The sequence below is a fragment of the Garra rufa genome, chromosome 10 (genome assembly GCF_049309525.1).
Source record: "Garra rufa chromosome 10, GarRuf1.0, whole genome shotgun sequence".
NCBI classification, from domain to species: domain Eukaryota; kingdom Metazoa; phylum Chordata; class Actinopteri; order Cypriniformes; family Cyprinidae; genus Garra; species Garra rufa.
Genome location: NC_133370.1, coordinates 39,887,274 through 39,902,952, shown reverse-complemented (window position 1 = coordinate 39,902,952; position 15,679 = coordinate 39,887,274). Strand labels below are relative to the sequence as shown.

Genomic DNA, 15,679 nt, shown 5'->3' with positions numbered 1-15,679 from the left:
CTTTAAAGTTGTCCAAATTAAGTTCTTAACAATGCATATTACTAATCAAAAATTACATTTTGATAGGTTTACAGTAGGAATTTTACAAAAAATCTTAATGTAACATGATCTTTACTTAATTTCCTAATGATTTTTGACATAAAAGAAAAATCAATAATTTTGACCCATACAATGTATTTTTGGCTATTGCTACAAATATACCCCAGCGACTTAAGACTGGTTTTGTGGTCCAGGGTCACATATTTCAGCATGTCTGCTTGATCATTTACCAAAGAAGAATGTTAAAATTATTCAGGAAAATACAATTTTCTTACCAAAGTGACGAAATGCTGTGTTGCAAATTTTCTTGATAATTAAAAGTGTTATATAGCCCACCGAATCATAGTCAGACTTAATGCTGACAACCATGAAACCACTTGAGAGAGACCTGACAGGAGATTTATTTCTTAGCATAAAAGAGGACAATGGAATAAAATTAAATATAAAATACCAAATTATTGTTGTAAGTGTGAAAATATAGCAAAAGTAACAGAAATTCAAAAACAATGGACTTGTGAAAAGACCCCTGAAATAATTAGGTCTTCACTTTAAGCTTTCATTTAGTGATGAGTGAGTTTTTGCTATAAAATAGCAGGAGAAACAACAAGAAAGTGTCTCAGAGCCTGCAAAAGCTATGAAAAGAGTAAGATGTGACATGGATGGTTGTTTATCCACACTAGAATCACCTACTGTAGCCAAAGCACAATAAACTCATTTAGCTTTTTTCAAGGCCCATATTTACAAAATTTAGATTTCTGGGAATCCATACTCTGGTCTCATGAGACCAAGTCAATCATTTCGGATCTATCCGCATCCAAAATGTTATGGTGTTGCTAGAGGAGGAGTACAGTGAGAAGTTCCTGGTTCCCACAGTGACGTTCTGTGCTAGTAAAGCTCTTACACTCTTAAAAATAAAGGTGCTTCACGATGCCGTAGAAGAACCTTTTTGGTTTAAATAGTTCCATAAAGAACCTTTAACATATGAAGAAACTTTCTGTTTCACAAAAGGTTCTTTGTGGCGAAAGAAGATGGTTCTTTAAAGCACCTTTGACTGAATGGTTCTTTGTGGAACCAAAAATGGTTCTTCTGTGGCATCGCTGTGAAGAACCTTTTAAAGCACCTTTATTTTTAAGAGTGCATATAGGGATAAGTGCTGAAGGTGTGAGGGAGTTGTGCTTTATCAATGCTGATAATGAATTCACACACCACTACTGAAACTGAAGATGCAACCCTCTCCTCATTCCCTGCATTGTTGGGAATTTATTCAACATGACAATGAAGATATTCATTGTCCCAAGGTGAAAATTCTTCATTGGACATGCATTTGACCCAATCCTAACACTTTTGAGCACCTGTGGGGGATTCTGTAGAGATGATCTGAGCAACACTTCCCATTAAAGACAAGGGCATTTAAGGAGGTCATCCTCCAGAAGTTTAACAGGACAGATGTGAAAATTGGTTATGAACTTGTACACTCAGTGCCAAGAAGGGTCAGGGCAGTGTATTTAGTTATTAGACATACTAGAATATTACACTTTATTGAATTAAATCTAGGGTGTACTCATTTTTGTTGAGTATAACTTATTCACAGAGATGCAATAGAAGAGCCATTTTTGGTTCCACAAAGAACCAACTCTTTCTTACCTTTTTATAATCTGAAGAACCTTCTTTCTCCAAAAAGAACCTTTTATTCTTCAGATGGTAAAGGTTCTTTAGAGAACCATTTAGAAAAAAATGTTCTTCTACTATGGCATCATGAAGCATCTTTTTTTTAAGAGTGTATGTTAAGTTTTGTACATAAGTTTAATAGTTTTGAAAAGGCAAATTGCCATAATAATTAAGAAAATACATCTTTTATATTTACTCATTTATACTGTGCTCTGTATATTTGTAGAACTGTTTTGGACTTTTTTTTGCTTTAACACAGTGCATATTTCTCTCGTGATTCAGACAAGAAAACTTTATCCATAATATTGCTTTCTCCGTTCAGAGAGGACTCAATAAAAGCAATGGTTTGAAGTTAAAAATGTCTTACACGCAGTTTGTGGATTACTTACATAACTTATCATTTATTGTGATGTTTTGTCTGCTGTTTTTATCAACTGTCTTTCTGACGGCACCCATTCACTGCAGAGGATCCATTGATGAGCGAATGATGAAAGAACAAAAACACATCTGCCTCTTGGATTAGCCGAGGGTCACTTAAAATGTATGTCACAATACAGAAGAAATTATTTGTTACTACTGTTTCATTGTGAATGTAAGTGTTGCAGCATGCAAAAATACTAATATAATACTAATGATGGTGATAGTTTTAGTTTTGTTCTTAATAATTGACATTTCATGCATGCTAAAGTAGGTTAGGTCACTGGTTCATCAGCCTATGCACTGAACAAGCTGTCAAACCGGTGCTAGTTTCTAACGGTGACTGTTGCTTTGGGAAATGGAAGTATCCTTTCTTTCCCCACCATCACAGGCTGTCATGACTCACTATACTGGCACATCTGTGGGTGAAATGACAGCATATGCACCTGAGGGGAGGTCTCTGTCCCCTGTTTCTTGCTGTCTTACAGCTGTCATGCATGGCTGGCGTCCCCGCTCAGACTGCCTTGACAAGGACATGTGTCCACTCTCTAATGCCTGGTCACCTTGCTCACTCTGTCTGGCCCTGTGACAGTATGGACTAGTTGTGTCACATCTGGAGCAGCGCATGTCTGTCATGTGGAAACAACATGCTCGCATGCCATTAAGGTTGGACAGCTTTCACTTAACCTTCTTTGATTACCAACTTTGACTTTCTTTCTTCTGTGCAGCACAAAGAGGGAACTGAAGTTTGCAAGTTTCTAAACAGTATCATACCTTGAAAGTATTATACTTTCATGCAGTCGTGCAGTATTTATATATTCACTACTATATGATAATATGATAAATTGCAATAATAATCGATAAGAATTGAACACCGAATCAGCATATTAAAATGATTTCTGAAGGAACATGTGGCATTGAGGAATGTAAAATTCAGCTTTGGCATAACACTGAGGACAGCGGAAAGACTCATATGCAACTATTACAGAAGGTTCAAATGCTCACAGATGCTCCAGAAGGAAAAAAAAACATGCATTGAGAGCTGAGGGGTGAAAACTTTTGAACAGAATAGAGATGTGTACATTTTTCTTATTTTGCCTTTTTTTTTTTTATTTAGTACTACCCTTCAGAGGCTACAGAAGATAGTTACATGTTTCCCAGAAGACAAAATAAGTTAATTTACCCTGACCTTCAAATTCAAGTTTTCACCCCCAGCTCTTAATGCATGTTTTTTCCTTCTGGAGCATCAGTGAGTGTTTAAACCTTTTGTAATAGTTGCATATAAGTCTCTCAGTTGTCCTCAGTGTGAAAAGATGGAAAGGGTTCAATACGCAAAAATTCTGGAAAACCCAACATTTTTTGGATCCTGAAGGATTTTTCTGAAGAACAGCAGGTAAACATTCTGAAATGTATACAATTTAAAAACTGTTATTTTACATTGTAATATTTCACAATATAACTGTTTTACTGCATTCTTTACAAAATAAATGAAGTCTTGTTGAGCATAAGATACTTCTTTCAAAAACATTTGAAACAACAAAAATCTTAACAGATTTGTGAACCAATCTCAAAAGGATGACTCATGCACACCTGTAGATTGCATATTGAAAAACATTTTAATAGATAAATTCAGTCTTTTCCTCACACAAGGCTATTGTATGGCTTCTACAAAGCTTAACTTGACAGACCCAGGTTCACTTTTTTATAGTCAAGTCACATTTATTTATATAGCACTTTATACAATACACATTGTTTCAAAAATTCACAGTATAATAAACAGGACATTATGAAACAAATTCAATTTCAGCTGTAAAGCAGCTCTACAAAAGGCGATAGTGTCATTCAGCTCAATTTAGTCCAATGTTGATTCAATTTAGTTCAATAACAGGGTCAGTGTTACCGAGTTCATCAGTTATGAAACAAGTTCAGTTCAACTACGGAAGATAATAGTGTCATTATTCAGCTCAAGTCTGTTCATAAGCATAAAAATATAAAAAAGTCACAAGTCTTCAAAAAATTCCTCTGGAAAAAAAAGGTTGTGCTGGATTAGAATGACATAAGGGTGAGTAAATGATGACAGAATATTCCTTTTTGGGGATAAGTATCCCTTTAGGTTTCAGGATAGCAGAACATCATGTTCTCCAGTGTGTTTAAAAGCATCACAACTCTTATTTTCCCCCCTCTATGAGACGTATCTCTGAGCATGACAGTAGAGGCGTTACGACGCTAAATCATTCTCTAGCCATCCTGTTTTCCGCCTCCTTTCCTCCGCAGTCTCTGCTGCTGTTTCAGAGGGCTTCCATTAGGTAAATTAAGTTTTACAGAGGAGGACGGTTTAATAGACTCCCCACTCGTCTTTATGATACGTGCCCACTCTTTACGAGATTGTATTGTAATTCAGGTTTGCCCAGGGTGATGATGTTGACTGCCTAGCGGAGGTCTCAAGTCTCAAAGTAATTAAATGTCAGGTGATGTTACGAAATGAAAAATAAATCAGGAGGTGCGGCGTTGGCATAAAGGAAATGAAAGTGTACTCTCAGTACACACTCGCCCTCTCCAGACACCTACTGATGTTTTTTCTTATAAATTTAGCAAAACTCTTTGATTAAAAGTTCATCCTATAAAGTAGTTGCAAAATTGCAGTGATGGGTGTTGTATCATTTTGAGTCTCCGTAAATGATTCATTAGCTTCATTGCCACGGATTTCCTGAAATGCTTATTAGTGGTGTTTGCTAAGGCAACTATCATTACTAATGCTCATGCATGCCTAAGGTTTTCAACAAAAATCTGAAGGTGCGTTCACACTAAAAGCAATTTACAGTGGTAAATCATCAGGAAGTCATTAGTTTTCAATGAGAGCTGGAAATTTCCTGTGGCATATGCAAGAACGACTGTTTGTGATGCAACAAAGCAGAACTCAACTTTAAAGTCCACATGAACCATGAGTTGTAGGTTTAGGATGTTCAGCCCAAGCTCATTTCAGAGGGGAAGTCAATTTTCAAAATTGGTTTAAAGATTATGAAGACAAATATTTGTGGATTAACTTGCACTGATAAATTGTCCACTGCATGAGTAGTAATGTGCGCTAAGTAAAACTGCATCAGTTTTGATTTCTGAGGACTTTTATGGCCATGACACACCAATCTGATGATTGTCCGTCGGCCTTTGTAGGGCTATTGGTGAGCTTCTGTTGGCCTAGTTTTTGGCACCATTTGGCACTAGTCTAACTCCTGTCTGCGTTTTGTTTTGTTTTTTTGTTTTTTTTTAATTGAGCTTGTTGAATTGGAGCTGTAGCCCGTCAGTGAAAGAACACTCTGATTGACTGTTCAGCGTAGTGAAAAGAAATGGACAGAAGTAATGAAAGCAATTAAACAAGAAGTTAAGAGGGGCTCTAATTATATGTCCGCATCCCTAGCGGTGTGTTTAAAATCACATACTGTCTGAGTAAGTACTACATTTGAATTTGAACTTACTTAGCGACCGTTCTACAGTTGAGGTCAAAAGTTTACATCCCCCCTTCAGAATCTGCAAAATGTTAATTATTTTACCAAAATAAGAGGGATCATACAAACTGCTTGTTATTGTTGATTTAGAATTGATCTGAATAATATATTTTACATAAAAATGTTTACATTTAGTCCAAAAGAGAAAATAATAGTTGAATTTATAAAAATTACCCCATTCAAAAGTTTACATCCCCTTAATTCGTAATACTGTGTTGTTACCTGATTGATCCACAGCTGTGTTTTTTGTTTTAGTGATAGTTCACAAATCCCTTGTTTGCCCTGAACAGTTAAGCTTCCTGCTGTTCTTCCGAAAAACTGTTAGGTCCCACAAATTCTTTGGTTTTCCAGAGTTTTTGTGTATCTGAACCCTTTCCAACAATGACTGTATGATTTTGAGATCCATCTTTTCACACTGAAGAAATCATATGCAACTATTACAGAAGGTTCAAATGCTCAAATGCTTTTTACCCTGAAAGTAAATTTACCCTGATTTTCAAATTCAAAAAGTTTTTAAGGTCTTAATGCATGTTTTTTTTTCCTTTTGGAGCATCAGTGAATGTTTGAACCTTCTTTAAAAGTTGCATATAAGTCTCTGAGTTGTCCTCAGTGTGAAAAGATGGATCTCAAAATCATACAATCATTGTTGGAAAGGGTTCAAATACAAAAAAATGCTAGAAAACCCAAAACTTTGTGGGATTTTTCTAAAGAACAGCAGGCAGTTTAACTGTTCAGGACAAAGAAGGGCCTCATGACCAACTATTACTAAACAAAACACAGCTGTGGATCATTCAGGTAAGGGGGTCATTTTGATAAATTTAACTGTTATTTTCTCTTGTGGACAATGTGTAAACATCTTTTATGTGAAATATCTTATTCAGGTCAGTACTAAATAAACAATAATGCATTTTGTATGATCCTTCTTATTTTGGTAAAATAATTACCATTTTGCAGATTCTGAAAAGAGGATGTAAACTTTTGACCTCAGCTGTATATAGTATTTGAACGTACTATGCTGCCATTCATAAATCCTCTCCCGTGACCTTGTGGGATAGTAAAGTGTCTATTGAATGTGCACTTAAGAATCTGGGCATTAGTGGTAGGTCATCCAGGTACTTTTCATCTACTGTTTTTCTAATTCTATGAATTCAAACATAATACTCTTAAATATATAATACTGTTTTTCACATATTATATAAGGGAAGTATTCAAATTTGGACACAGCGTAAGTCTTCTGTTTTTTTTGTTTTTTTTAAATGATGAATACAGACTGTGTATGGATAATGGAGTCAAGTAGCAACCCCACAGATACTGTGCAACCTCCAGTGACAGTAATTGTTGTCTGTGTAATTAGGCCTCAGTAATACATTTTGTTGTGTAACATGTCCTGTTTTGTTTGTATTACATATGTGAATTACACCTTTAATGGTGCAGCTTGAGGAGATTCTCAACAAGGATTTGAAGGATGCATCTAGATCTTGGGATCAGAATATCACAAAGAAGATTGGCTCTTTTGACTTTTGCACCCAAAATGCCCTATCTGCTGCATAGCAGCATGCTAAAGCCAATTCAGAACATATTAGTTGCTGGTAATGTGAAAACGTAATTTGAAAACGTACATTAAAAAATATAGTTTATATTACTTGTCAGTATGAAACAGTGAAAAACGATTTGCTACATTGCTACTGCAGTGTTGTTATTGGTGTTCCATTGCTCGAGTGCAGATGTTGTAGCCAACAGACTCACAGTAAATTATCTAGCTGTTCTTGTTGCTTTTCCGTTTTGCAGTAATTCAAGTCTAGCCATTTGAACTGAGACCAAAAGTGGTTCAATGTGCCTATGCTATACACATGGCTAGAATGACAGGCCATTTTGTCAACTAACAGAAAAAGCCTCATCCCAATGGGCTGTGAATTGGCCGCCCAGGCTGCTCATTGAAATACAAGAATGAATTGTCGTCTGAAATGCTGTGCTCAACTATAGATTACCAATTGCCTCCGCTCTCCAACATATAGCTGCGCTACAGTCGTTTTGTTAACCTCCGGTCCTCATTCTTCATGCAAACACTTTTCAGTTTGTTTGCTGTTTATTCAGTGAATAGCAAAGACACCTCTAAAATTACCTGTCAATCACTTCCGCCACATCACCCAACGAATATTTAAAATGCTTGATTTGTTTTATTTGTCCTGCTAGCAGTGTTGCTCCAGCTACTCAGGAATCAGAAATATACAGATACGTATTATACCAAGAGAAATTATAGGTGCCACAAGTAATGTAGTCCAGTGGGATTTCATGGAGGTTTTCTACAACTTTCTCGCTTCTTCCCTTCATTCATTATCAAGGACAATTGTTTTTGTTTTGATACCTTCCACTCCAAATCACGCTCGGTCTCAGTCAGTTGTTGTGTGGAATTGAAAGCTGCATACTAAATTTAATTTCAGCAGCCACTCATGTATGAAGTTGCAGACAGACGGGCTGAGGCAGATTCTTTCGTCTGGTCCTGAGCTTTGCTGGCCTACACGAGGGACAAAACATCATCCCACCACTCACACTAACAGACTGTGGGCAATTGCGGAGGGGATGGCTGTACGGTGATGAGGCTTTGGCTTCTTCAGCCCACTGCATAGTAATGTAGCTAGATTAGAGGGTGCTTCAATTTTATGGAACACAAAACAAGTAATTTGTTTCGTTTTCACCGCAGGCGAAGTTTGAAAACATTACATTTACAAAAAGGGCTTGTTTTGTCTGCTTTTAAGACCTTTTCATGTTTTTTTTCTCCAGGTCTGGAAGTGGCGATATACAAATCGAATCGTTGACGTATGTGGACCAACTTCCAGTGTCTGAAATTATTCATCAGGTAAGACTATAGTTAAATGTTGTTGGAATGTGTGAATGACAAAATGGTTGGAAAACAGAGGATGGAGGGCTTAACAGCAAACTGAAACCCATTATCAACTAAAATATGTTTTTGATTCGAAGGAGGTTCACCAGTTTGTTTTGAAAAATCAAAAACACAGCATTGTGTTGTATTGCAAAGATTCATATAACATTGTGGAGAAAAGATATTTAGAACATTTGGGACCTCATGCAGTCAGTGCAATGTGTTGATGTACAAAATGAGAAAAAAGAAAAATAGGAATAAGACATTTAAACAATGACAGTGATGCACCATATTTGGTAAAGTAGTTAGTCATGTTTTATTCAGCTATATATATATATATATATATATATATATATATATATATATATTAGGGGTGGGCATAGATTAATTTTTTTAATCTAGATTAATCTAGATTAAATCTTGGAATTAATCTAGATTAATCTAGATTAAAATGGCTAATTTGAATTCTGCTGAAGGCATTCAGAATAATGGTGCTACCCAAATAATGACTAAAAGTAAGTCTTCGAGAACGGGCCAGGTGGCGCATTAGAACAGGCGCTCATCTCCTTTTTCCACAATGCATCACAAACTGCTTGACAATTGCATTTACAACATAATTACCTATACAAACTTGTGTAACCAAGTACTTCTGCGCAAAAGGCTGCACGACGTGCGCGTAGCCGTTAAATGCACAGACGCGCACGGGCATGGATAGCCTATATGCGTGCATAGTCTTCGATTAAACTGCGTTGCTTTTAGAAGCGTCAATTCAGTTGTTGCATATAGTTTAATGTCTTTATTTCGGGATTATCAAAGTTAATGATAACTCACGTGCCCCATGAAAAAGGGTCTAGCAACGCACCTGCCCTGAAGCGGCTTCATAACTGCATCCATGTCTGCACGTCTCATTTGATGTGGTAATTTCACAGAAGTTGAAGACTCGTTCTCGCCCCCTACAGTGCAATTCGACTAGGTATATGTCATCCGCGCTAAAATATCAAGGTGAAAGTCATCATATCTTGCGTAGTTTAGACCCAGCTCCCAACCCAACTTTGAAAATAGATTAACGGCGATATTTTTTTTATCGCCCGATAAGAGTCTCACGTTAACGCAGCACGTTAACGCCGATAACGGCCCACCACTAATATATATATATATATATATATATATATATTATACCTTTTTGTAATCTGAAGAACCTTCTTTTGCCACAAAGAACCTTTTGTGAAACAGAATGTAACGCGGGACTCAACGACAGCGTGTAAGATCCAAACGCTAGCTTTATTTAACAGATCGTAGTCAAGACAGGCAGGGTCGATATCCAAACAAACAGTAACACGAAGGCAAAACAATAGCGTAATCCACAAAAACAGTCCAAAAACCAGAGAGGGCAGTCCAAAAGTAGCAAATAAACAATGAAACAAGGAAAAACTATGGCAATGGCAAAACTATGACAAGAACAATGAAACAAAACCGTGGCAAAAACAAGGCAATGGGAAAACGCTTAGTAGAGTCCGCACAGCAAAACAATACTTCACAAAGCCTGTTTGGTTTAGGCTCTGCTTAAATGGCCACCAAACAGGAAGTTACCAACGAGGCAGCAGAGGGAGCAGCAACAGTCAGTTCATGGGTAAGGGCTCCCTCTGCTGGCTTGGCATTACACAGAAAGGTTCTTCAGATGTTAAAGGTTCTTTATCAGGGATGTGATTTTTCCGGATTAATCCGGAATTCCGGATTTTTCGACCTGAAAATGTGACCTCTATGTCACGTATTTGCGACCGTTCGCAAATGGCGGATGGCGAAGTATGATTCCGGACCGCAAGATGCGTCCATGCGGACCGTGAAAGCTTTTGACATAATAAAAAAAAAATGCCAAACGCTATTTCTAATAAATACATTTATATCAAGCACACTAGGTTCAGCGTTTGGGTGCAATCTTCCGTGCTGTGAGGAGAGCAGAGATCGGCAGACAGATGTAGCTTTCAGTGAGTGAAAAACGTTGATGGGAAATGCATTATTTTGGGGTTACGTCGCAAAATATTGTAAATATATTTTTATACTGTATTTTTATACATATTTATATTTTAAACCACGACGGTGAGCCAATGGATATCACACAAGCAACGTGAAAATTGCATATGTTAAAGTGAAAGTAAAAACAGCGCTTTCAGCATCTAATGTGCACATTCTCTAAGAGACAATGATAGACGAATATACTTCATATGCTGATATTAATTTACTTCCCTAATATTTCTCTTGTGCAAAATAAAAAGAAACGTATTTTGTGTAGGCTAAGGGTTTTTGAAAGTCGATTCTTGAAATAAAGCTCTTCATTTTTATTGATGACTGTAGTGTTATTAAGGGTTAAGAAAGACTTAATTATTTCAGGTGGTCTTAAATGTGGGGACTAAAAGGCAATAATTGCGATGAAACTTTATAAGGTTATCCATTGAATAAATATGAGCGCTGCGCGTTTCAAAGTCAGCTGCGGAGCTTGTTTTGTGTATCATTCTGATAGCGCCTCCTGCTGGAAGAGAATGATCTGACATTTTTAATCAGCTCGTACGTCTACTGTTGTCAAAAAGACCAATGTAAACAAATCAGTCCATGGTTTTAAGCACCAAACACGTAGAGTTGTAAATGTTATCTGATGGATCGACAAGATCATGTGTTATACAAATTTAAACAATTAAGGCAATAAAATATATGTTAATTAATATAATACTTGATTGATAATAATTGTTTAAATTAATATAAGTGTTTTGGTGATGGGAAAGGACTGTATAATTTGACTGGTCTTTAAAAGGTTGTGACCACCAAGGGGCATCGATTAGAATGCAGACAAGATGTTCCGTTGAGGTGTTTTATTAAAATAAAAGGTTTAAATGTGTATGGTTCTGAAACAGAGATACAGGCATAAATCAGTAAATGTAGACACTTATTACAGGCCTAGCAGGTATATAATAAAACAAACACAATTAAGAAATTAAATTATAGTTTTGTTATGTATGACTGAAATGCAATGTTATAATAAATGCTTATTACTAAGCAAATACAAACTTAGAAATGCAGTAGTACATCCCTGTTCAAAGATTAATTTGCTGCACATTAACTGCAACAATATACGTACAACATACTAAATTCAGCTGAACATATAATAATGAGCTGCATAATTACTCCTTAAATAAACAACATTACACATATTGCAATAACAACAAACATTATTTCAACTGAGACACATAAGGCTTGCAGAGCAACATCTCCATTAATGAACAGCGTTCTCAATGAAACACACGAGCAGTGCGAAGCTCCGCCATTATACAACAACGAGCAGCAACATGTCACGACATTATTGTGAGGTAAAAACAACAGCAAATTTCAGTATACTTACTGGTAGTTGCACGCACACAATACTTGGAACTCGTTACTAAGTACAGCAACACTATCTTAGATTATCTATATAAAAATAAATATAAATATAAACCGCACAGTCTTTCGACGCCAGCGCTATCTTCCAAACGTTTCCGAAACTGAAACTATCTGCTCCCGCGAACCGCATAGCGCAGTGACGCTCCTGATTGGCTGATTCTCAAGCAGCCAGTTTTATCTGCCTGAAAAAGGTCGTCCTTCGTCACAATAAGAATTGATACTTTTTACTCTTGAAGGCTGGAATGTGAATTTTATCATTTAAGAAATCTTTTTTGTTTTGTGAAATCTGCATCTCAATTGTAAATCATGCTTTTTACAGTCATTTTAATAATTTATTTATTTATTAATAATTTTGTTCAGGTCTTTAAAAAAGTATTTAAATGTCTAGAATTTAAGATAAAATATGCTGCAGATACCCTGGTATGGCAAAAAACAAACAAAAAAAAACAAGGTTTTTATATATAATTGTCCGGACCTCGGCTGGTGCGCAGGGTTCATTACCGGACCTCGAGCCGTTTTAGTTGAAGACCCCGGGATTAGATGATCGATTTTGAGTGATTTTCCACTATGGCAGGATGTTTAAGCTGCATTAACATTAACTTACTTGTATTTGCTAGCTATTAGGGATGCTCATTTCGGTTAAATTTCCCAACCGACAACCGCAAATCATTATATGGGGGGGATGGGGGGGGGGTTGTCTTAGTATATTTTCCTGCTTTTTTGTCCTTAGCCAATCACATGCCTGCTTTATGGAACCATTTAGATAAAAAGTTTCTTCTGTGGCAATGTGAAGCACCTTTATTTTTAAAAATGTGTATATGCTTGAAAATGTGTGAACCCCCCTTAGAATATTCTATATTTCTGCATAAACATGACCCTAAACATAATCAGCTTTTTACACAAGTCCTGAAAGTAAACAAGGAGAACCCAATCAAATGAATATTTACTTTGTCATCTATTTATTCAGGAAAATGATCCAATATTACACATCTGTGAGTGGCAAATGTATGTGAATCTCTAGGATTAGAAATTAATTTGAAGGTGAAATTAGAGTCCATCTGTTCAGAGATGTTTTCAGTCACTGATGACTAAGATGATCAGGTGTCAGTGTCTGCCGTGTTTTATTTAAACAACAGCGATCAATTAAAGTTTGACCATGTTTGTGAAAGTCTATCATGGCACGAACAAAGGAGATCTCTGAGGACAGAAAAAGTGTTGTTGTTGTCCATCGGGATGGAAAAGGTTCCAAAGCCTTGTCTAAAGAGTTTGGACTCCACAAATCCATAGTCAGACAGATTGTGTACAAATGGAGGACATTTAATACCACTATTACCCTCCCCAGGAGTGGTCAACCAAGAAAGATCACTCTAAAAGCAATACTTGTAATAGTCCACAAGGTCGCAAAGGAACCCAGGGTAATTTCTAAGCAACTAAAGGCCTTCCTTACATTGGCTAATGTTCATGAGTCCATTATCAGGAGAACAGCACAGCAAGAAGAAAGGAGTTGCAAGGAGACTCTCCAAAAAAAGCATTGCTGTCCATCTGCAGTTTGCTAAAGATCATGTGAACAAGCCAGAGGGCTATTGGAGAAATGTTTTGTGGACAGATGAGACCAAAATCGAACTTTTTAAATGAGAAGCGCTATATTTGGAAAAAAGGAACACACTACATTCCAGCATAAGAACCTTTTGCCATCTGTGAAACATGGTGGTGGTAGTATCAAGGTTTGGGCTGTTTTGCTGCATCTGGGCCAGGATGGCTTGCCATCATTGATGGAACAATTAATCTTGAATTATACTAGCAAATTCTAAACAAAAATGTACAAAAAAAAAAAAATGTGTCTGTCAACTGAGTCTCAAGAGAAAGCGGGTCATTCAGCAAGACAACGACCCCAACCAAGCACACAAGTCGTTTTACCAAAGAATGGTTAAAGTCAAATGAAATGTTGTGGGCTAAAATTCCAATAAAGTGTTGTGAATTTTAAAATTTAAAAATCTCCCTTTGGAGTGGACTTTTGGAGATTTGTAACTTTTTAGATGTTTTTATGTTTTTAGGACCCCTTGAACAACTACCTTACTAACCATTAATAACCAGCAAATTTGGAGTTTTATGATGCAAAAGTCATACATAATGGTTTATAAATTGTGAGAATTGGGCTTAAAACAAAGTGTGACTATAAATATATATTGTCATTTAGAGCATTTATTTGCGGAAAATGACGTCAAAATAATAAAAAAGATGTTTTAGATCTCAAATAATGCAAAGACAACAAGTTCATATTCACTTATTTAAACAATAATTTATTTGCATGTTCATATTCACAAAATACTAATGTTGTAACGTAGGAAGGGTTCAGAAATTTGGTGGAAAAACCCTGATCAGTCACAGCTTTCATGTGTCTTGGCATGTCTTTCACATTGCTGTTGACACTTGACACTCCTGGCACAAAAATTCAAGCAGTTCTTGACCATCCACCTTCCTCTTGATTACATTCAAGAGGTTTTCAATGGGGTTCAGGTCTGGAGATGGGGCTGGACATAATAGGGTCTTGATTTGGTGGTCTTCCATCCACACCTTGATCGACCTGACTGTGTGGCATGGCGTATTATCCTGCTGTTTTTCTAGCTTTGTACAACTTCAGCCTTGTCCCAAGAAGCCTGTTTCAAACTAACCTCGCTGTGCACTTCACCTCAGCTGCCCTTCTTTTGTAGGTCACTTGATGTCATCCTACGGTTGTTGAGTGACATTCAAATGAGTCGAATGGCAGTCATTCCGATCAGTGTGGAGTCATTTTCACCCTCTGCTGGTCTGTAGCTTTGTTGTCTCCAATGTCTGCAGCTTGACCTTGTTCTTATCAGACCAATGTCTTTGAAATGTTAAGGATGGAACCAACCTGACGCTCACTGTATCCCTCTGCCAGTAAAGCCAGAATTGAACCCTTCTTTTCCTCATTCAAACCTTTTTCTTTTTAACTCTTTTGGCATGGCCAATAGAGGATAGTGATGACCACAGAAGTGTGTTTTATACGTTTCCTTTACAAATAAGATTTGGTTGAGGTGATTACCTAATCAGTATTGGAATTCAACATGCACTGAAATTGAATGGCTGCCATACATGTAGAAATGCTGATTGAAGAAAAATTTGGAGTGGTCTCAGTTTTTTCCAGAGCTGTATGTGTTCAGGATGGTTTGGATTACACATTTGTAAAAAAAAAAAAAACAAAAAAAAAAACAGTATTTGTATGCTGCAGAAATATAGACCACAGACAAATGCTGTTTGCTGCATCATTATTGCTTATTGCTTATTACTCATCTCACTTATACCAGCAACAACAACAAAAATTGATAGATATTCATATTCACAGATATTCATCAAAATGAATAAAAACACGAGGAAATTCAAACTGAATTTTATGCAAACCTGCAGTACTTAATTTGTAAAATAATTCAAATGTACTTTATGGATGTAATCTCGCTTAATTTATTAAGTGAGCTTATTAATTTTATTATATTATTGAAATAGGAGTATTAAGTTTGATTGTCTTTTAATATTCACAGGCATGAATTTCATAAAAGTTCATATTCTTGTCATTTTTGATATAAAAGAAATATTCATATGTGATTTGTTTCTCTTTTTCACATTTCCTTTGATGTGAAATGGCTTTTCTTTAACATTAATTAATTCAAAATGTACAACTGATTATTTTTCTAATTTCTTTCTTTCTTTCTTTCTTTCTTTCTTT

General features: G+C 36.3%; 1 protein-coding gene across 1 annotated transcript in view; it reads left to right on the top strand.

The window, feature by feature from the left end:
• The window catches only part of pigk (phosphatidylinositol glycan anchor biosynthesis, class K), a 78,120-nt gene that overhangs the window by 27,364 nt on the left and 35,077 nt on the right, over positions 1-15,679 (top strand). Inside the window, exon 10 of the mRNA XM_073849639.1 lies at positions 8,409-8,484. Within this exon, the coding sequence (XP_073705740.1) occupies positions 8,409-8,484 (76 nt within the window). The remainder of the gene's footprint in view (positions 1-8,408; positions 8,485-15,679) is intronic.